Source organism: Paroedura picta, chromosome 7 (assembly GCF_049243985.1).
Source record: "Paroedura picta isolate Pp20150507F chromosome 7, Ppicta_v3.0, whole genome shotgun sequence".
In the NCBI taxonomy this organism is placed as follows: domain Eukaryota; kingdom Metazoa; phylum Chordata; class Lepidosauria; order Squamata; family Gekkonidae; genus Paroedura; species Paroedura picta.
Window position 1 is genome coordinate 103,615,139 of NC_135375.1, and position 23,351 is coordinate 103,638,489.

General features: G+C 48.3%; 1 protein-coding gene across 1 annotated transcript in view; it reads right to left on the reverse strand.

The window, feature by feature from the left end:
* EPHA1 (EPH receptor A1) overlaps window positions 1-22,076 on the reverse strand; it is a 124,700-nt gene extending 102,624 nt beyond the window's left edge. The window contains exons 1-2 of the mRNA XM_077345864.1: window positions 21,750-22,076; window positions 169-236 (exon numbers count right to left, since the gene is read on the reverse strand). Of these exons, the coding sequence (XP_077201979.1) occupies window positions 169-236; window positions 21,750-21,843 (162 nt within the window). The 5' untranslated portion in view covers window positions 21,844-22,076. The remainder of the gene's footprint in view (window positions 1-168; window positions 237-21,749) is intronic.
* Window positions 22,077-23,351: the final 1,275 nt, after the last annotated feature.

Sequence of the window (23,351 nt, forward strand, 5' to 3'; positions counted from 1 at the left end):
GATTCTGGGTGAAATCCCTTCCCAAATTCTCCTCTCCACAGGCACTGCTCCACCAAATCTCCAGGAATTTCTAAGGCTGGAGTTGGCAACCAGGCACCATCACCATGACAAAAATCCCATTCCAGCATTCCGACGGCTTCCATTGCAGAATGCATATTGGTTACTCACCCCAGATTCCGAAGGGTCTGGCAGCCAGCCCAGCTCATTCTGAGCCTTGCTTGTGTCAAGGAGATTCACTGTGAATGAGAAAGCAAACGTTGGATTAGAAACCGCAGCACAGGCGTAGAAATCTTGCATTTCAAGTCCAGATTACAATGAGTTTCTCCTTCTGCCATGTTGCAGGGAAAAGGGGGAGACACGGGTCACTTCTTCTCGCTGAGGAGGACTGTTGAGACAATCACAGGACGTCAGCGTTTCATGGTATCCAGGATACTTGAAGAATCAAACTTTTCCTGGTCATTTGATCAACTCCTGCTGGACTGGGGTTATTTGGCCTAAGAACACTGGATCTACCAAGGTAGGGCCGTATACTACAGTAAATATCCCCCAAATAGGCAAAAAAAACTCAGTAGTTTATTTCAGAAAAGAACTAACAGCATCACAGGACTCCTGCAAGGCTGACAAAAGTAATAGGGATTGAAAAGCAATTATATAAGCAAATCCTCCCCACACACACACTCCCAAATGTACATAATTCAGTTTCACACAGGATGGTCCTTATCATCAAAGGACAGTCCAGTTTACAGCTAGCACCTCTAGGAGGGTAGGAAATAGACAAAGCATCTGAAGGCATGATAGAGGGCCATCTGGCCCAGAGCATGGGAACAGAAAGGCGGAAAGATGAGCAGATCAGTTCTACATGGAGAGTTCTGGGACTCTGGTCAAGCAATTCATGGCAGAAGCCAATGGCTACCTAACAGACAGAAAAGTATCTTTAAAAGCCGAGAATGCGCCAGGCTTTCTCAACCAGGGTTTTATAGGAACCTGCTGTGGTCCAAATCAATTTATCACTCCCCTCCTCCCACCTCCATCCTTGGTTCTAGCTACTAGTGCTTAGAAGGTTGTAACTTTGTTCAGGATTGCACGATAATTCTTTTGTGTGTGGTTTCCAAAATGTGCAGCACAGTTCCCCCTCTGGCCCCCATATAATTATCTATCAGTGCAGAATCTGACTTGCAGCCATTCTGTCATCAGCTCAGACAACCTCTGTGGCAAGATTAAATGGTGAACTGAAGAATCTTCTTAAAAAAAAAAAAAAAAAAGGCACCCTGCTACAGCAACTTTCTAACACACCCAATTCCCAAAGCCAGGGCAGCACAGCGGATTACCGAGTCCTAGATCACAGCGTCCGGGAGGCAAGCGATCTGGGAGGGGAAGCAGGTGTGTAAACTAGGAGTTATTGCAGGCGTTAAAAAGCAAACCGGTTTTCACTTCGGCAACGTTTTCATTTGTAAACCAATGTTAAAGGACCCAAAACATATAACCCAGACTTTATCATGCCACCTGTCCTAGCCGGTTTCACAAACGTGAAGGCCGGTCAGCCAAATGGGTTACTCTACCTTGTTCTTCAAAGAATCCAGAGCAAGACTGCTGTAACAACTAGAGCAGAAACTAATAAGCATCTTCCTTGTTTGTAGCTGACCATTCCTTAAGTCGGGGTCTCCAACATGGAGGCTGTGGGGCCCACAAGCACTTTTTCTGGTACTTACCAAGCAGGTGGGGCCAGGTGGGCCCTTTGCCCAGTTAGGGTTCTGCTTGGCCACTGGACATACATGGGACTAAAAAATCCACACGGCCAATTGTGCTTAGATTTACTTAGGGTGGGCAACAGGGCTTCAGAGGGAAATACCCAGCCCATTTAAAAGAAGTTTAATATGTGCAAAGAGGAAACTGAAGCTTAGGAGCATGGCAGTCAATAACACACCATTATTAATTAGGGATGCCAACCTCCAGGTGGGACCTGGGGATCCCCTGAAATTGCAGCTCATCTCCAGGTGACAGAGATCAGTTCCTCTGGAGAAAAAGGCTGCTTTGGAGGGTGGACTTCATAACATCATATCCCTGTACCAGATCCTGCCTACTCCCAACTCGACCCCCAACCCAGTACTGACAACCCTACTCATTAAGTCTCTATTAAAAAGACAGGCCTCCAGAAGCTGGCATAATAATAATAATATTTTTTGTACCGGCCTCCCAGTGGTCTGGCTCAGGGTGGTGTACAGCAGTGGTCCCCAACCCATGGTCTTGAGACCGGTACCGGTCCGTAGATCAGTCGGTACCAGGCCGTGGCTCCTCCTTGTCTTCCTCCCTGGCTGCTGCCTCGGGGGCTGCCCTGCCACTCTGCTGCTGGCTCACCTTTGGTGCTCTCCAGTGGCCGCCATGGCTGGGGCTCCCCCTCGGTATGGCACTGTGCAGCTGCTGCTGGCAGCACCCCCCAGCGGGCGGCAGGAAGTCAGGGGCACTTGAGGGAAAGCAAGCGGAGCAGGGGCTCAGGCGGGGGGGGGGCAACATCCCTCGGCAAAAGACTACCCCCCCCCAGGCCTCAGTAAAATTGTCAAGCGAAGACCGGTCCCTGTGATAAAAAGGTTGGGGACCACTGGTGTACAGCACTGATATTCACATTAATAGTTATAAACATTCATTGATTCAATTAAAATAGTGAAAACTGGCCTATTTGCTGTGGGGTTTCCAACAATGGGTTGGGGAAGTTTTGAGGATTTGGGGGAGGGGACTGCAGAAGGTGCGGTTTGGGGAGGAGAGGCACCTCTGTGAGCTGTAATGCTATAGAGTCCACCTTCTAAAACAGCCATTTTCTTCAGGGGAACTGACCTCCGCAGTCTGGGACTCAACGGGGATTCTGGGAGACCCCCAGATCCCACCAGGAAGCTGGCACGCTTAATTTCCCAACAGAACCAGGGCTGCAGGAGGCAGCAGACCACAAGGCTAGATTCCCAGCCCAACTTTTCCTACTTAAGAAAGGCTGCTGAGAATGCTTCGCTCAAGAACTGCCCTTTCAGCCCAGCCACAAGCTCAAGGGAGCCAGCTTGGTGTAGTGGTTAGGAGTGTGGACTTCTAATCTGGGGAGCTGGGTTTGATTCCCCGTTCCTCCTCCACATGCAGCCAGCTGGGTGACCTTGGGCTGGCCACAGCCCTGCTAAAGCTGTTTGGACCGAGCAGTAATATCAGGGCTCTCTCAGCCTCACCTCCCTCATGGGGTGTCTGTTGTGGGGAGAGGAAAGGGAAGGCAATTGGAAGCCACTTTGAGTCTCCTTCAGGTAGAGAAAAGCAGCAAATAAGAACCAGCTCTACTTCTTCTCATCTGGGGAAAAGTGTTCCTTCTGTGGTGTGGAAGAGGCATGTGGGGGCCTCATCCGTCTTTATCATCTGCTGTTCCTTTTGTAAACCAGTCAAGCCTACCTCCGTGGACCTCAGCCCCGTGGGCATGTCTAAAACATACATTGTAAATCACAGAAACGGCCCCAGTTCAGCTTCACAAGGGACTGACTCATATGATATGTGACTTACAGGGAAGGGTGACGCCCAGTGCTTCTCTCCCTTCCCCACCCCCAAGAGACTACAAGTTGGCTGGTAACATATAAACCAGCCCGAGATCAACCTAAAATTATCTAGGATTTATGAAGTTGGGGGAAAGGTGCTTCGACGCCAAAGCAGTCATCTCTTCAGGACACGGGAGCTGGAGCCAGAAAGAAACGGAGGAAAAGTGACAGGGACAAATTACTGGAACAAAAAATCAATTAGCGTTGCCTGGGGGGGGGGGGGGGGAGCTATGCCGAACCAGGAACTGGAGGCCAGGGGATGAGAGGGAAGGCTTCACGAAAGTTCTTTCTTTTTAAAGGATTTAAAAAAAATAAGGACATAGCTCTAGAAAACTGCTAGGCATCTGCCATCCCTCTAAAATATTTTTATCTCCCACCTTTCCTGGTTCATCCAGCCATTCTCAAACATGACTGCAAGGCTGAAAGATGCAAATCAAAACAGGATGCAAAAACACAAGCTTAAACAGACCTACCCACACACACATGGCTCACCTGCTATTAGGGATGCCAGATACCAGGTGGGGCCTGGGGATCCCCCAGAATTACAGCTCCTCTTCAGACTATGGAGGTCAGTCCCCCTGGAGAAAATGGATGGCTTTGCGGGGTGGCCCCCGTGGCGTTGTGCCCTACTGAGGTTCTCATCCTCCCCAGGCTTCACCCCCCAAACTGGCAACCCTACCTGCTACAGAAAATTCATATTCCGCTCTGAAAAACAGGAACAAAATTCCACTCACTGGATCAAGCATAGACTAAAAAGCCTCCCAGACGGCCACTTTCTTTTCCGAGCACTTGAACCAAAGCACCCCAGTACAAGACGCTGGAGATCCACGGCTGGATTTCTTATCACTGTAAAATCCTATAAAAAGCAGCACCGGGGAGGTTGGGCTCTGTGCAAGGAGAGTTTGGTCACTTTCGCAAAGTCAGCCAGCTTCTCGGAGGTGTCAATTGTTCCAGCACAGAAAAAAAAAACTCTTGGATTTCATGTTACTTCCCCAAACTGAACCTGCAACTGGCCAATAAATGCTAGGAAAAGAACACGGGAGAAACGGCGACATGCACAAGGCTGGGTCTGACCCCAATCGCCTCTTCCCACCCAGCGATTTTATCTCTTTGAAAAGAAGGAAGATCTACAGGGCTGCCCAACGGAGACCTATTCAGAATCCCGCTCAGGTCTTTTCAGTAGGACTTACACCCAAGAGCATGCTTAGGACTACAGTCCTTATTGCCTTGGTGCACTCCAGAGGTCGGCAGGAGGAAAAGCAAATTAAAAACCACTGTCAGGTGATGGCGTGATGTCACTTCCGGGTTCTCCCTGGAAGTGATGTCACACTATTGCCTGACAATAACCCCTCTCCACATATTCCTGTTCTCCTGGGACTCCCATCAGCTATTCTCCGGATGCTTTCTCCTTCCATTCCTAAAGTTTCCCCTTCCTGCCCCTAATCACCGTTTCTTCTTGACTTTCTCTGTTCTATCTTCTTGAATCGGCCCTTATTTAGAGCTGCGACCCATCAGGGCCATGGTATCCCGTGACATCAGCTTATTAGGGTTGGCAGGTCTGCCCCCCCTGGCCACTGGCAGTGGATGGGGGTGGGTGGGATGGCTGGATCCAGGTAGGGAAACTGCTGGGAATATGGGGGTGAAGCCTGGGGAGGACAGGGGCCTCAGTGGGGTACAGTGCTATCAAGTTCACCCTCCAGGGCAGCCATTTTCTCCAGGGGAACGGACCTCTGTAGTCTGGAGATTAACTGCAATTGTGGGAGATCTCCAGATCCCACCTGGAGGCTGGCATCCCTAGACAGTGGAAGCCTCAAACCACACCACGTCATGTGTCCGGACTCCATGCCCAGTCTTTATGCCGATTTTCAGTCTCAAATCTGAATTTCTTCCAGGCACTTCCCACATCCCCTGTTCTCTTGGATTACACTACTATTTTTTTTTCCCCACATGAACTTTAGGTTACTTTGCTGTGGATTCCTCGAATTCTTGCTGTCTTTCTCCTTCACCACCTTGGCTAACCTCATCGCTCTGCTATTTACAGCCTTAAAGTCACACCTGGAGAGACCTTGGCGTAACCCTCTTTTTCTTCCAACCTTTGCTCTAAATGTATGTTCTCTTGTCCAGGATGAACAGCCTTTTCCTCTCCCACCACCACCCCTTCATTGCTGAAATCAATAGCTCCTGCTAACTTTAATATATCCGTATTCTCTAGTTCTTTTTGCACCTGCCGGCATTTATCGCTTATAAAAGCTTCATTTCCTTTCACTGTCATGTTCCTGGCCTTCTAATGCTCTCTCCAGTCCTTTATGTTCTCTCTAACAATTCTCTTTGTAGAACAAAGCTGGAGTCCAATGGCACCTTTAAGACCAAGGTGTGAGCTTTTATGAGCACTGCGCACTTCATCAAAGAAATGGGAATTATAAGACCACGTACATAAACCGAGAGCGGGTCATGGATTAGTACACCGCGTAATTAAGGTGTTTACCAGATGCAAGGGTCTTACAGAAATAACAAGCTAAGTTTATCAGGTCGTCATTCGTTTGGGTTCAACTTTAAGGTGGAAAACATAGTGAAGGAAATTAAAATGTCAGGATTAAAGACTCATGGACGGATGCCATCCCACTTGTGGAACCTGAGAGTAACTAACCAAGAATGCTGACTCTCCAAAGAACTGCTTGAGGCAGCTCAGGAAACAGAAAACAATACAAAATCACAAAATGTACAAATTTGCAACATTTTTTACAAATCCTCTTTTAAGGCTGGAGCATCATTGCTTCCATGCCCTGAAGCATCTCAGAAATTAAAACAGCATCCCGACCTAAGCATGGTGGTTAGAGTACCATCGACAACTTGGTAGACCCAGCTTTGAATCTCCACCTTGTCATGGAAGCTGCAGATCTCCCAGAATTGCAATTGGACTCCAGACGACAGATTTGTCCCCCTGTAGAACATGCCTGCTTTGGAGAGTGGGGTGGCCATGGATTGCAATTCCCACGAGGCCTTGCCAGCTACTCTGGGTCACCTCTGCAGAGTTGGGTCTAAATGCTTGAATAGACAAAAGACATTCCAAGCGTCAATCTTCCACTTTGTTCCCCAGGCCCCTCCCGGTGACTTTGCCGCTGCTTGCCCTGATAGGGAAGCCAGGCAGATGTGCATTCTACGCGCTTTTTCGTTACAGACATACCAGAAAACGTCACGGTGCTATAATCATCTATGCCACCGAACAGCTCAGCAAGAATCTCAACAGTGGCAGTGCATGATGCGACAGTCTGTGCACCAAGGGCATGTTCTTACATGCATGCACAGTACAGGCAAGATGGATCCACCCTGCTCTCAGGGAGGCCAGGTGTAAGAGGAACAGAAAAGGCATTCTAGAAACAGGCACGTGGCTTTTAAAAAATGGGCACTAATTCTCAGGGCACGGGTGCTAGGAAATGGAAGGAGCCTGACAAAACGGTGGTAAGCAATGATTATTCCAAAATCAGTGGCTCTGTTCACTAAGTAGAGTTGCCAGCTCTCAGCTGGGAAATTCCTGGAGATGTTGGGGATGGATGGGGCTTGGGGAGGGGATGGATCTCAGTGGGGCATAAGCCCAAACTGCCCATCTCCCATTTTCTCCAGGGAACCTGATCTCTGTAACCTGGAGAATTCTCCAGCTACCACCTACAGCAGGGGTAGTCAACCTGTGGTCCTCCAGATGTCCATGGACTACAATTCCCATGAGCCCCTGCCAGCTGGCAGGGGCTCATGGGAATTGTAGTCCATGGACATTTGGAGGACCACAGGTTGACTACCCCTGACCTAGAGGAGCCTTTCTCAATTATTATACCATTGAGAAACCCTTGAAACATTTCTCAGGCTTTGAGGAACCCCAGAAGTGGCATGATTGTGTAGAATATGGTTGGGAAGCAGAGCTGTGGACACACCCACCTGGGGCCTCTTCCCTTCCCACTAACTCCAGGCCCATCATTGGCCATGGGGGGGGGTGGCTAGACATGGCCATATAGGGTCATTTCATCTGGTAAATATTTTAAGACATTAATTAATCAATCTTCACTCATTTGGGAAACCCTTCCAGGGCCATCAAGAGACCCCAGAGTTTCACGAACCCTGGTTGAGAAAGCCTGACCTAGAACTTGCCAACTTTACGATGTCAGAAACGGATCCCAGAATTGTCAACCGCAGCTGATCTATGGGTTCTTTTCCAAGCAGGGATGCTAGCTGGCAGGTGGGGATCCCCTGGAATTACAGCTCATCTCCAGACAAAAGAGATCAGATCCCCAGGAGAAAATGGCTGCTTTAGAGGGTGGACTCCATAGCATTATACTCCACTGAAATCTCTCCCCACCCCAAATTCCACCTACTCCTGGTTTCATCAAACTCTCCAGGTATTTTCTAACCAACAGCTAGAAAACTCTTCAAAACTCTTTCAAAAAGATCCTTATACTTCTGAGAGAACGAGAAAACGCAGAAGGAGACATGTCCAAGGATGACTAGTAAAACAAGAGAGCCAAATATCATCTAGGTATGGAAGTAGGGTCACTGGAAATCTCTTCCAACTCTATGATTTGATGATTAAACTATGGGCTTTTCTAAGGGAAACATAATAATCCACGGCCTTGCTTTTCCTGGTACACATACCCTGCTCCCAAAGCTGACTGAGGCTGATGAAGCAACAGGTACCTGAATCACAAACTATCTAAATATAGATGGGTGGAACCCAGCATTGGAGTCCCATGGATGAATCCACATTCTCAGACGGAGGGTGGGGAGTTTCCTGTGGCAATTCTGAGCACCTGTGGGGATTCAGCCCAAACCCAGGGCGTTCACCAAGGCCAGGCCTCCATAATGGCCTTTATGTTCTGTCGAAGGCTATCTGCACTTAGTCGCAAGAAGAACTGGAAGGCTTTAACAGAGCCCATCACACAGTACTGTATCTCACTGAAAATAACCAGGTGCCTGCCCTCCAGGGAAAGATGCCTCTATGGGAGGGGAAAGGTGAGCGGAAAAAATGGAGTGCCCATGCTTAATCTGGATCAGGGATTTGCAACCAGGGGTCTGTGGGGATCTGTGGGAGATCTGGAGGGGGTCCACAGCATTTCCCCTCTTGCCTTAATGAACTCCGCCACAAGCTAGGGAATCATTGCTCCCCACTGCTTGTGTGAGATCTGTCATGGCTTCTGCAACTTCTAGAGATGTGACAGGGAAGCATTGCCTCTGGGGCTCCTTGAAGCCTGAGAAATTATTTCAGAGGTTCCTCTCTGGCCAAAAGGTTGAGAAAGACTGATCTGGATGATCCAGGTTTAGATTCCTACTCTACTACATAAATTTGAAGAAGAAGAAGAGTTGTTTTTGTTGCCCCTCTTTTTCACTGCCCAAAGGAGTCTCCAAGCAGCTTACAATCACCTTCTCTTCCTCTCCCCTCAACAGACACCCTGTGAGGTAGGTGGGGCTGAGAGAGCCCTGACAGGACTGCTTGGTCAGAACAGTGCCATCGGGACTGTGACTAGCCCAAGGTCAGCCAGCTGGCTGCACCCCAATCAAGCCCAGACCGGTCAAACAAGATTGCTGAATATGGCAAAACTTGTGTATCTGATGCACAACAGACTGACATCAGACTTCAGAAGAAAGTGGAGCCCCCTCTTAGACCATATAGATCAGTAAAATGTGATGGAAAGAAATAACTGAGGTATAAAATACAAACTGAAATATTATGGGCCTTTCCTCCTCCCTTCTCTTTCCAAAAGCTGTTTGCTAGGAAAAGATTTGGTGTTTTTTCCCCCTTCACTTTTGTTTTGTATTATAAAATGGAGTTTAATATCTTTAAGAAATAAAATCTCCGTAACATGCAGTGTATCGTTAAATGAAATGTATTTATAATTCCGCCTCGCAAAAGCAACAATCAAACCCTGCTCTCCAGATTAGAAGCTGCTGCTCTTAACCACTACACCAGGGTGGCTCTCTCATTCTTGCTGGGGAACCAGGGGCCCTATCCCTGCCACTCAGCCTAACTTGCCTCATGGAACTGTTGTGAGCAAGGAAGAAAAGCAGGACATGGAAAAAAAAAACAGTTCAACCACTCAACTGTGGCAGTTCCAGACTAAATGATAAATGGGGAATGATCTTGAGAACAAATATAACCCCATGGGTCCTCTTATCCTTAATCAGGGGCAGGGGGCCAATTTGGAAGACTCATTTGACCACAAAATCTGCAGCTCCAGAATCTCATCCCTTCTGAGGTACTTGAAAATGCCTGTTTCTCTTCTCCCCATTTCCCTCAACTGACTCAGCTCCTGTCAGCATGCTGAGCCGCCCACAAAATTCTGGAGTGATTCTTATTCAAGCAAAATCTCCTGTGTTACACCAAATCCCATTCTGGGTAGACTTCAGCAGTATCCCAAATCTGACTTTGATGTATTGTTCTGTTTAGTTCTATGTGAATTGCCCTGAGCCTTAGGGGAAGGTGGTATACAAATGGAATAAATTAATAAGCAAACAAACAAACAAATAAAAGGGAGAGAGGTCATAGGTAAGGTGTAACAGTATGGCAATGTGGTATAGCAGTTAGTGTGTCAGGCTAGGGTAGCTTTTCTCAACTTTTTTTACTGTTGAGAATCCCCTGAAACTTTCTTCAGGCTTCGAGAAACCCCAGAAGTGGCGCGACCAGGAAGAATACGGTTGGGAAGCAGAGCTGTGGACACGCCCACCTGAGGCCCCTCCCCTCCACACCCCCTCCAGGCCCATCATTGGCCATTTTGGGGAGTGGGGTGGTTGACATGACTATATGGTCAGATCACCTGATTAATGCTTAACATTTTTTTTAAGTCAATTAATTCCCACCCATTCAGGAAGCGCTTCCAGGGCCTTCAAGAAGCCCCAGGGATTTCACAAAACCCTGGTTGAAAAAGCCTGGACTAGTGTGTAGAAGAGCTGGGTTTGAACCTCTGCTTTGACATGGAAGATTATTAGGCGACCTGAGGACAGTGACTCCAAGCCAGCTTGGTGTAATGGTTAAGAGCAGCGATTTCTAATCTGGCCACTCCTACCCCGCAGGGCCGTTGTGAGGATAAAATGGATGGGAAGAGGACAATGTAAGCCACTATGGGTTTCCACTAGGGAGAAAGTTGGGGTGTAAATCAAGTAAATAAAGATAAGGAATAAATTTTAAAAATGAAATAGAGAAGAGCTTGATATCCTAAATACTGGGGGGATCTCCAGCTACCACCTGGAGGTTGGCAACCCTAGGGTTGAATATGCAATCGTCTGCATGGAGAGCACATGCTTTATCGCTGAACTATAAGCAGCTTGGTGTAGTGGTTAAGAGTGGCAGCTTCTAATCTGGTACGCTGGGTTTGATTTGCCACTGCTCCACATGACATCAGCTGAGAGACCTTGGGCTAGTCACAGTCCTGATAGTGTCAAGCAGTCCTAACAGAGCTCTCTCAGCTCACCTACCTCTCAGGGTGCCTGCTGTGGGGAGAGGAGGGGAAGGGGATTGTAAGCCGCTTTGAGATTTCTTCGGGGAGAGAGAAGCGGGGTATACAAACCAAGTCTTCTTCAACTATTATCATCCAAGGCGAAGAAATAGGCTACAATGAAAGCTTTGCCCATGAGGCTGGGAGTTCAATCCCAGCAGCCGGCTCAAGGTTGACTCAGCCTTCCATCCATCCGAGGTCGGTAAAATGAGTACCCAGCTTGCTGGGGGGTAAACGGTAATGACTGGGGAAGGCACTGGCAAACCACCCCGTATTGAGTCTGCCATGAAAACGCTAGAGGGCGTCACCCCAAGGGTCAGACATGACTCGGTGCTTGCACAGGGGATACCTTTCCCTTTCCTTTTATGCTTTCTTGGACTGACCTTTTCCCTTCTATTGCCCAACAGGAAGCTCCCTTTGCAGCTCCCTTGACTTCAAGATTTTGCTTAGTCCCAACTTCTTACCAGAAAAGCTTAACCGCATGTATAGATTTATGGGCTATGAATTGGCTAGCACTGGTGTCGGAATGGAAAGCAGAATCCGTCCAGGCATGAACTCAGCTCACCTGATCGCAAACAAAAATTCCTCCGCCAGAGAACTTCCTTGATCAAAGCGAGAAAAATAAACAGGGAGTGGCAAGACAGGGACCTTTGAGATCAATTCCTTAAGCGACGGGAAAAGCAGGCTGCTACACTTTTCTTTTACAGGAAGTTCTGCCTATGCGAGACTATCTGACTCAGTATAGTTTACTCTGCTTGGCAGAAGCTAGAAATGCAAAATTCCGAGGAATTTTGAAGCCACCGGGGATAGGGCTGGGGGGGAGACACAATTTTAGCCTAGGGAAAAATGGAAAATTGAAGAAAACTTGAAATCTATGCAATATTTACTCCCTTATCAACCCTAAACTTACAGCTCCAACAACCGAAAATGCACCATAGTTGGGCATATACGGTGCAATTATCTGCAAAGTGTACAATTATGTGTAAGCATGTCTGAGTGATACATGTGAGTGTGTGTGTCGAAAGAGAGAGACCGAGAGAATGAGAATGCAGGCTGCAATTTTCTGCATCATGCTTTAGCATGTGCATCTTGGTTTCTGCCACCTGAGAGGCTACAGTTACCACCAGCCTCCCCGTGGGAATCAGGGATCCCCTGGAATGACAGCTCATCTCCAGAGCCCAGAAATCAGTTCCCCTGGAGAAAAAGGATGCTTCGGAGGATGGACTCTGGAGCATTATTCTCCCCACACTACATGCTGAAAGCTCCAAGACAGGGGTAGTCAACCTGTGGTCCTCCAGATGTCCATGGACTACAATTCCCATGAGCCCCTGCCAGCGTTTGCTGGCAGGGGCTCATGGGAATTGTAGTCCATGGACATCTGGAGGACCACAGGTTGACTACTCCTCCTCCAAGAGGTTCCCAACCTGTATCTCGTAACTCTACCCCCTTCCACGCACACACCCATCCCCAGCCAGTGGCCAAAGGGGACCTGGCAGCTCTATGAAAATAAAACATGAAAATAATTTTAAAATCACTACTGTTGTACATGAAATGTATTATTTTGTACAGCAACAGCCATACAGTCACAACATAGCTGGCTGACAAGCTAACAAGAGCCAATGTGGCATTAAATGATTTGAGGGCTGGACGCAGGGTCAAATCCCCACTCATTATTATAACAATAAACCTAACGCTGAAAAAGTGTGTGTTGTAAACCTCTATGGAATAATCAGGAATATTATCGATTGCCTTGCTTTTTTTTTTTAAGAATCATAATATAGTGAGTAAAATTTGCAAAGCATCTCACTCATTTCAAAAGAGAAAATAATTAATGGGTGGATTTTTGTTTCATTTTCAGTGGTCTCTAAGAGTCTCAGTTTCTCTTTTGAAAACACTGAAACTTTCAGGAAGAGGGGAACAAAACTGCTGACTCCTTCATTGGTTCTGAAGGGCCTGCAAGACAGAGCTGCCCCACGAGGCCAGGAAAATAATTTGGATGAAATGCTGGCCTCTCTGCTTAAGAATCACATCCACAAAACATCAGTTTACCCCAGTGGTTCTCAACCTTCCTAATGCCGCGACCCTTTAATACAGTTCCTCATGTTGTGGTGACCTCCCGGCCATAACAATATGCCAGTGTTCTTTCATAGAAGTTAAACCAAAACTGACCAATGGCATGAAGATCAATTCTTCATGCTGGTATATAAACGTTTCCCCCCCCCCCTGGGGTTTCTTAGTTCAGTTCTGCCTCTTGTCCCACCATGCCGATCTCGGCCTTTTCTGCTGCTCCAGACAGATGAACGCTCTATCTCAATCTACCCCACAAGGTTGTTGTGTGGATGGTGCCCCCCCTGCCCCCAGCCAAGCTGCTTGCCCTGCCGCGACCCCTGAGAAAGGGTTGTTCGACCCCCAAGTTGGAACCACTGCTCTACCCAATACAAATTAGCATGCTACACCTTTTTAGGATGAAACTATTAAGAAAATAATTTGAATTTAAAATAAAAATAAGTTTACTATGGGATTTATATCCCCCCCTATCTTTAGAGACTCAGGGTGGATATATAAATTATTTTGCCTATTTTTGCCTGCGCCAAATGGAAAGGGTGGTCTGTAAAAAGAAAGTATTACTGTGGCGGTTGTTTCTGTCCTGCCCTAAGCCCTCATCCCTCTAGCACAGCCTATGTCAACTTTCTGACCACGGAGGATCCCCCGAAATAATTTTTCAAGCTGACTTCCCTGCCACACCTCCCAGAAGTGACCTGTCATCAGAAATCACCACCCACGTTAATAGGCAGGCAGGAGAAAGACTGAGGGCGAGAGAGAGAGGAGGTGGTTTAAGGCAGGAGAAGGCTTGCAGGCCTCACTCTCTTCCAGGTGCAGAAGCCACAAGAGAACTCACTCAAGCTTGGGAGGGGGAACTGTGGAAGGAGCTGGTTCTCTTGCGTGTGGCCGAGACCATTAAGGCAGGGGTAGTCAACCTGTGGTCCTCCAGATGTCCATGGACTACAATTCCCATGAGCCCCTGCCAGCATTTGCTGGCAGGGGCTCATGGGAATCGTAGTCCATGGACATCTGGAGGACCACAGGCTGACTACCCCTGCATTAAGGCAACAGAGGAATGGTTGCAGACCCCACAAACCCCTGGTAGGGAATCCCTGCTCTAGCAGCAGGGGTACAGAAAAGCACTGTTTGAGGCCTTTTACCTGCTAGACACCAGGATCTCCTACCTGCAGCGCATGTCCTGAACCCCAGGCCAATATAGGGTTGACCACCAACATTGTGGGGTCACTCTAAAGTAGCTGAAGGCCTTGCCCTCTCAAAAAGGTGGCACCGTGTAAATAGGGTGAGACAATTTCCACCCTGTGGAAGTCGCCTTTCGGGAAGAAGGACGAAAAAATAAGGAAGGGCTAACCGCTGCTAAATCCAAGATAAAGAAAGGAATGGCTGCTGGGAAAGGAGGGGATGCGTTCAGGGTAGGGTGGCCAGTTGCGCCCGGTGGGGGATAGGGTATAGTGACCAGATCTAACGCTTTTGGCGGGACCGCCCCAACTTTGGGGCATCTGCCCCGTGTTCCTCGACATTCTCAAAATGTCCCGATTTTTAAAAATAAATATTTTAATTTTTTTTGGGCCGCTGCACACTACGCAGGGGGGGGGGGGAGAGAGAGAGCCTCCTTTCCAATAATGCCTCGCAGCAACACCACAGGCTGCAGGAATTACATAAAAGGGGGCGGGGCAGCGAGCGTGAGTTGGTGAAGAAGGAGGAGGAGGAGAAGGAGGCAGCACCCAAGGAACTCGCTGGTGAGGGGGCAGTGCCCACCACCGCCACCGAACTCACAAGGGATTGCCTGCCGCCGCTGACAAACTCACTGGGGAGGGTGGGAGTGCCCGCTGCTGCCATGCCCCGCCTTTTGGTGGCAAAATTCTGGTCGCCTTAGGATAGGGGGTTAGGGTTTGCCAGATCCAGGGTGTAGTCTGCAGGGGGCTTTTTACCCACTCCCAGATCGACCACATCCCTGCAGTCTACACTGAATTCAATTTCCATTTAGATTTTGGGCACTTTAAATTTTCCCTCTGTAACATGTATGATTGATTCATGGTGACCCTGCCTTTCCCCTGCGATATCCTGGAGTGGATATAACCCTTGATATTTCAGAAACTACCATGAGTAAATGTGCAGATTTTTATTTTTATCAATTTTTTTTATTCGTTATTTGTTCTTGTAAAAAGCATTTACAGAAAAATAAAAAACAAAAATGTGCAGATTTTTGCTCTTTTCGAATTAACTTACTGCTCTGTACTTCGGAGCAAAGTAGTCTTCCCTGATTGGCCAGGGTGTCAGTTCAAGGACTTCCTGGTTCCCGGTTGCAAGGCTTGTCTTAAAGTGACTGTGCTTCAGAAGCCCTGACTTCTCTCAGCAGAGATTTGCCTGTTGGATTTATTCCCCCTTCTCTGCTGTCTCCAATCCTCTCCCCCCCCCTTCAAGAAAAGAGGTTTCTGCTGTGCTTGACTCTCCTCCCCACTCTGAGCTTCCCCAATCAAGTGCAGAACACTTTCTGTTTCAATGGGGGGGGGGGTGAAAGCGAAAGACCCGAGTACAAATCAATCTGAATCCAACAGGATCCACAACAGAAAAAACAAAATAAGTGCAGAATCAGCCCAGGTTTGGAAAGTCCTGGAGATTTGGGGATTTAGCCTGGGGAGGACAGGGACTTCAGCAGAGTCCAATGCTGTATAGTCCACCCTCCAAAGCTTCCATTTTCTCCAGAGGAACTGAGCTCTCTTGTCTGGAGAGGAGCTGTAATTCCAGGGGATCTCCAGGTCCCAACCGGGGGCTGGCATCCCTAAATCAGGATTAGTTGATCTTTCAAGTGAAGACAGGAGGCGGCTGGCTCTTGAAACGCACCTACAACATCTTCTAAGCCACAGTGTAGCCTTGCCCAGACGGAAGCGGCAGAATCAGTCTAGACGTAAACAAGTTTTCCTGAATGGCTGCTTGTACAAGACAGGTGTCTTAATGCTGGAGGAAAGGAAGAGAGAATAATTATGTTCCCTAATCCTTGACTTGTGAAGTCTTGTGGGAAAGAGCATGTTTCCTTCCTCCCTTGAAACGGAAAGAAAGAAGCACAGGGGAAGGAAGGAAAAAAATGACTTAAAGATGAGCCAGTTCCCATGGCACAGTGGTTAGAGAGTAAAGCTAGAATCTCGGAGACCCAGGATCATATCCCCACTCTGCCAGGGAAGCTGGCTGGACGGCCGTATGCTCAGTCTTACTGTTCGGTATAGCTCAGGTAACCTTTAGCTAGAGTGCTCTTTCAGCTTAGCACCCCCATTGGGGAGATGATGGGGATGCCAGTCCCCAGGTGGGCCCTGGAGTTCCCCAGGAATTACTGCTCAGTTCCAGACTAAAGAGATCAGCTCCCCTGGAGAAAATGGCTGTTTGACAGATGGGCTCCACAACTTATAGCCCAGATAGTGCCTCAAATCCTGCCCACTCCTGGCTCCACCCCCAAAGTCTCCAGGTATTTCCCAACCTAAAGCTGGCAACCCTAGAAGAAAGGGAAGGTGCAGGCCAAACAGAATCGGGCTAAAAAGAAGGGATGAGCAGTATTAAACATCATGTAAAGAGGCCTTGACTATGTTTTACATTTCCCTCGGGTCTTCCCCAGGGTACACAATCGGGTCCATTCCGCACGACTTCAATGTTGCAAAAGGCTTCCAAATTTTAAACGCTACCAATTTGCAGTTATGCACGATGTTGCACACAATCTGCCACACTCTTGAAACCGATCCGCAAAAAGCAATTCATTGTAGCGCTTAAAAGGGAATCCAGAAAAGTGGATTCACCCTCCGAAAAGCACTACACTCTTGCAAACAATCTGCAACACTAGCGAAAAAGACCTGTGTGTTCTCAATGTAGCGGTTCCAGCCAAGTCCCTCCCCCTGGCTCTCTCGTCCGAACTTCCGGCAAAGCGATCGCCATTTTTTTTTTCTCGGAGCGAGCAGAAAGCAACGAACCGGCGAGCCTTCATTCACCCAGTGAGGCTTCTCCGGCTACAGTCCCTCCACAGAGCTGCTTTAAAGCTCCCCTCAAGTCACCAAGCACAACACAGCCCCATATGCAAGTTCCCTTTATTTTCAGCCGAAAATCGTGCCCGTGCATGGGGGGGGGGATTTTTTTTTCACTCGGGGGAGCATGGTAATGATGAATCAGCAGCTCACATGCCAGCTGCCAGCTAAATGGGTCTCTACGTAAGGAGGAATCAAGGAATCAATGAATCAAGGCATATTCGTTGCAACGTGTGTTTTTCTTGTTTTAAAAAACCTGTGCTTAAAGGGAAAGGGGCTTTTCGGGAACGTGATAACGGCTGCCCATTGGCTGCTCGTTTGACTGACGGCCAGGGGCGGGACAAAGCACAGAAAAAATCGCTTTGTGTATATTGATTTTTGGCGAGACTGGAAACCCCTGGGAAACGATTGAAACGCTACTGGATTCCACTACAAAGGCAGGTATGCATAACACCAAATAGCACTTTTAAAAATAGCGTTTCCACTTGCAGGAACCAATTGGCAACATTGGTCCTGGTGCGGAATGGGCCTCAGAATGTGCATTGTGAGGTCCTTCCTAGGGGCTTAAGTCCCAGGGACATACAGGCTTAGTTTGGATCGAGACCACAGCATGCCGGAAGAGGGGGGTTATGCCTCCATCCGAACCACCTTCTGTCTTGAAATGGCCCCGGGAAGCCCAAGTGTACTCCAAAAGGACATGCAGAGCCTCTAGGCTGCATTGGAAACATACGCTAAGCAAAGAACTTGTCCAGAAATGTGTGGCCTCGGCACCAACGTCAAGCAGAGAAACACGTTCATCGTCACCTCATTAATTCTGAATTTGCTATTCATCATCTGTGCATTTCTAATCCAGCATTTCACCACAGGTTATGTCAACATTTCAGCAATTCAGATATAAAGGTCATTAGTCTATGTTGTCAGTCAGCTAGTGAGGCAACGATGCCACTCAGACGGGCTAACTAACTCGTTAAGCTAAAGTATTCCAATTGAACTGATTTTAATCGTGACTGATGGAGTCAATCATTACCAAGACTTCATTGCACTTCCCAGTTCTCAGTGGTAAAGTCCCGGGGCCTTAGCTATCCTACAGGTTCATTCTAATTGGTCTCTTGTTCCTGGGGAATTCTGGGAATTGTAGTTTAGGATGGGACTCCGCACCCTCATCAAAAACTGACCTAGGCTAGCAGCAGGTCTCTCTTAATTACTTATTTTCCCAACTGGGAAAGCATCTGCCATTAATCACTAACCTTAACAGTTTTATTCCCCTTGTGTTTTTGTTAACAGGAATTGAAACTGGAGCATTAATACATTCAGTTTGTTATTTTAGGAAGGCATTTGGTTGTACTAAACATTTTCATGATGCCGTGTATTTGCTGGATATTTTCAGGATGATGTTTATTAATGCACTGCTGATTTATTTTCTCCTTATATTGGCCTCCTTGCTTATTAAACAACAGTGTTCCATCCATAACACAAACTGCCCAACAGGAATAAATTCCACCTTGGAAGGCCTTTAAGGAGGTGCTTTAATATCACAATTAATATATATGTTAATCTAAAAATTATAAAAGCTGCTATCTATGTAAACATATACTTATATGCTCCTTGTTACGCATCCTGAGCCAACAGGAAAGAGTGGGCTATAAAAACAAAACAATAATAATTTTAATATATTAAACGTACTCTGATGATTTCTATTTCATCGTCTGAGGAAGGGTGCATGCCCACGAAAGCTCACACCTTGAATAAAACCTTGTTGGTCTTAAAGGTGATACATATTTTGTCCCGCTACTTCAACGTGGCTCCCCGCCTGAATCGATCTCTAGGCGGAATCCAGACATTGTTGGATATTATCACTCATTCTTGCCGTACACACGTGGACAGTATAATCTGTTTGTAAATAATTGCTCCAGCAGAGCAATAGCACATTATTCAACCATGTCTGGATGCCGCACATTCATTCTGGATAGGGGTGTGAAAAAAAGTACTGGCAGCTGCTAAAACAGCATTTCCCGAACCTGCACGACCCAAATTAGCCCGATCTCATCAGACTGTCGAAGCTAAAGTGGGGTTGGCCCAGTTTAGTGCTTTAGAAACAGGCAACAACAAACCACCTCCACATATGTCTTGACTTGGAGACCTTACAGGGCCACCATTGGCCACAGTTGGTGGCCAAATTGGCCACAAGCTGATGCCGCTTTTTTGACGCACAACAATATTCACAGTGCCCTCCCCTGCAGAGTTGCTGCTAAACCCACACCTTTGGGTTGGCTTCAGTTGCCCTTAACTCTACTTGGGACAGCTCTGTAAAGGAAGCGAGGTTTTTCTTCTGCAGTTGGAAATAAGGGCCTACGTATCGAAGGTGCTGCTGGACAAAAAGCCAGATAACCAGCCCGCTACGAGGCTTATTGAGGGCAGCCGGCCAGGCAGGGCAGAACCAGTGTGGCTTCTCATTGGCCCAGTGACAGTAGACTAAGAGAGTGATAATAAGCAGGTCTGCTCAGAATCGTACTCAGTTCTTCTCAGCAGGGCTTTCTCCCAGAAACATGCCCTCCACATTAGCACTGAAACACAGGGCAGGAGTTTAACAAGACACGGAATACTTTTTGTGGCTTCCTGTGCATACAGAAACACACACATGCAACAAAGAGACAGCACAGAACAGTAACAGGAAATGAGTTTTCCGGCACATCCCTTTCTGGGCTGGAGCCGTCTACCTGTATTGAAATTCACCTGCCACATTCTTACAGATTCCTAATTTTCCCCGGAGCTCAGTCCCTAAACCAGGGGTAGTCAAATTGCGGCCCTCCAGATGTCCGTGGACTACAATTCCCAGGAGCCCCTGCCAGCAAATGCTGGCAGGGGCTCCTGGGAATTGTAGTCCACGGACATCTGGAGGGCCGCAGTTTGACTACCCCTGCCCTAAACGGACAGTTCCAGCGTAGCGACTGATGTACACTTATCTTTAAAATGATAAAAATCTGGCACAGCTTTTGGTTTTAAGGGCATGGCTCTGGGCTGGACCTAGGAGTTTCAGGTGCAAAAATTACTACTTAGAGAACACTGGTTTCATCAGCCCTCGTGTTCTACTACCAACGTATGCAAAACCAAAACCAAAAAAAAGGAACACAACCCAACCTTTACAGGTCGGAACTCAGAAGTTGAGCTGTACAATAAAATAATGTCAAAATGGTAATTATTTATTATAGTGCACGATTAAAAACAGAATAAAAACGACATAAAAATTATACGGAACTAACAGCACATAAGACCAAACACGTTTTGACTCTACTGGATCTTCTTCAGTAGTCAGAACTGTGACAATACACTCTATATAAAATGTCTAAACTCATTATGAAGTGTGGCAGAGTGGTTGAATGGGATCTGTAAATTATGGCTCCAACCAATATGTGTAAATTTTAGACTTTTTGGAGACCACCTCCTATGGCATATGCTTACGCTCACCACTCTTCGCTATTATATAATTCTGTGCTGAGAGTGTATCTCATGTGCGTCAGAAAAAAAGCTACCAAAGTAACCATCTCATTCAGGGGTGGCCAAGCTGTCGTTCTCCAGATGTCTACGGACTACAATTTCCATGGGCCATGGACATCTGAAGAGCCACCGTTCGGCCACCCTGGATCTTATTCAATGTACTGTATAAGACTCAAACCAGGAGTCTGGCAGTACCTGGAAGACTGTCAAAATCCATTCTTTAAGGTGTTTTATTTTGCTGGAGCAGACCCCACAGTGACCCACCCAGAATGTTTGCAAGGGAGAGACATCCTAAGCATTTTCACACAACGTGCTTATCACGAAAGTTGAACACGGCCTAATAACTTAAAAAAGAAAAACTCTCCAGCTTCTCAAAAGTATCTGAACTCCAGCATTCAAAGACACCGCTTTAAGGGAGAACCCAAAAAAGCACATATTTTCGTATTGGTTGGGGGGTACCATGCCCTTTCATGATACCAACCCAACTAGGTAGATTACACAGGTCCAAGATGGAGGTTTATGAATGAAGCTCTAGACCAGGGGTAGTCAAACTGTGGCCCTCCAGATGTCCATGGACCACAATTCCCAGAAGCCCCTGCCAGCGAATGCTCCTGGGAATTGTAGTCCATGGACATCTGGAGGGCCGCAGTTTGACTACCCCTGCTCTAGACTTTGCATTCCAACCCCCCCCCCTCCATATCACTCATGTCCCTTGTAGGGCCAGCCCCACAGCCCGGCATCTGGGCTTGATGGAGCATGGGCGCTCAAGGGCCAGCTCCGACCAACGTCTTGCAAAGCATGAACCCTGCAGGAGACACGGAGGTCTTCCTCCGTCCCCTTCTCTCTTACCAAAAAAGACACCTCCAAACCACTCTATGCCAGGAAGCCGGCTGGGCGATCACGGGCTTAGTCCGCCCTCGGCCCACCCTGCCTCGCAGGGTTGTTGTAGAGACACGACAGAGGAGAGAGGGCAATTGCAGAGGCCCCTCTGAGCTCCTTGGAAGGATAGCAGGGAAGGAGCACACCAGACTGGCATCTCCCCCCCCCCCCCGTGTGAAAACTTCCTTCCCTGCTGCCTGCTAAAAAGTTCATCCAGATGTGTGTGTGTGTGGGGGGGCTGCGCTCCGTCTTTCCCGGGGCCAGGTGTCCCTTACCTTCTTTGCCAGGTACGCCACGAGGAAGGGAAGCCCAAAGCAGAAGGAGCCCCAGGGAGAGACCTGTTCCGCAGCCGCCCAAGCGCCTCTCCATAGTCCCCAGCAGAGGCAATCCGTGCGCCCGGCTCCCCGCCGCGCTCTACCGCCCTCGGGGGTCTCCGGCCACGGCCTGAGGCATCGGGGCGCTCGCCTGGCGCCCTTTACGCGCGGCTCTCCCCGCAGCCTTCCGCCGGGGACTGGGGCATTGCAAAACCTGCCTGCCTGGCCCGGACTTCTGATGAAAGACCCAGGCAGAGGAGTGGTAAAACCAGCTCGCTCCCTCTCCCAATCACCGCCCTGGTTTTACTAGCTTTAAAGGGGCTGGCCCAAGACTTCCCATCCGGCAGACAAATAAGCTCACCTTAAAGGTAGCCAGCCACCTTGCCGTCGGATCTTCTCTCGCTCTGGCTTTCTCCACCTTGGCTTCTGCCAGGCTGCGTTTGTGGCTCCCGGGTGACACCTGGTGGGCATTTATGGAGGTTGTCCTTCGGAGGCTTCCTTTACGGTTGGGCTGCTCTCCGGGCGCAAGTTCGGCTGTACAGGATGCCAACCTCCAGGTGGCGCCTTGGAAATCTCCAGCAAGGACGGAGATCCAAAAAAACGGACCGGAGATCAGTTCCCCTGGAGGAAATGGCTACTTTGGAGGAATGGTTACCAAACTCGAAGTGGTGGCTGCAGGGGAGGGTGCCAGCCTCCAGGTGGAACCTGGGGATACCCTGAAATTATAACTCACCTACAGACTTGCAGAGAGCAGTTCCCCTGGAGGAAATGGCTGCTTTGGAGGAGGGACTCCATGGCATTGTACTCCACCAAGGTTTCCCCCCAAATCCTGCCCACTCCCAGCTCCACCCCCAAAGTATTTCCCCTTCCACAGCTGGCAACCCCAGCTGGAGATCTCCCCGAATTGCAACTGATTTTCAGGAGACAGAGCTCGATGTTCACCTGGAGAAAACGGTGAAGTTGAAAAAGAAGAATTGGTTTTTATACCCTGCTTTTCCCTCCCCGAAGGAGTCTCAAATCACCTTAGAATTGCCTTTTCCTTCCTCTCCCCACAACAGACACCCCATGAGGTAGGTAAGGCTAAGAGAGAACAGCATTATCAGAACTGTAGGTGGAGTGGAGAATCAAACCCAGCTCTACAGATTAGAGGCTACCACTCTTAACCACTACACCAAGCTGGCTCTTGGATGGTGGACTTCAGCATTATCCTCTAATGCAGGGGTAGTCAATCTGTGGTCCTCCAAATGCTGGCAGGGGCTCATGGGAATTGTAGTCCATGAACATTTGGAGGACCACAGGTTGACTACTCCTGCTCTAATGGTCTCTCTTCTCCCCAAACCCTGCCCTACTCTGGCTCCACCCCCCACAAATCCCAAGTTCTTTCATTGGTGTCATACCCTGCTGATCTCTCTCCCCGACCCAAACCCAGTTCCATCCTCCCAGCATGTTTTGACCAGGCCTGTGTATTGAGTGGCACTTTCCCTCCCTCCTGCCTCAAAAGCCAATCTTCCTGCCAATCAAGGCTGTTGGAAATGCCTTTCTAGTGCTGTGCCTACTGATATG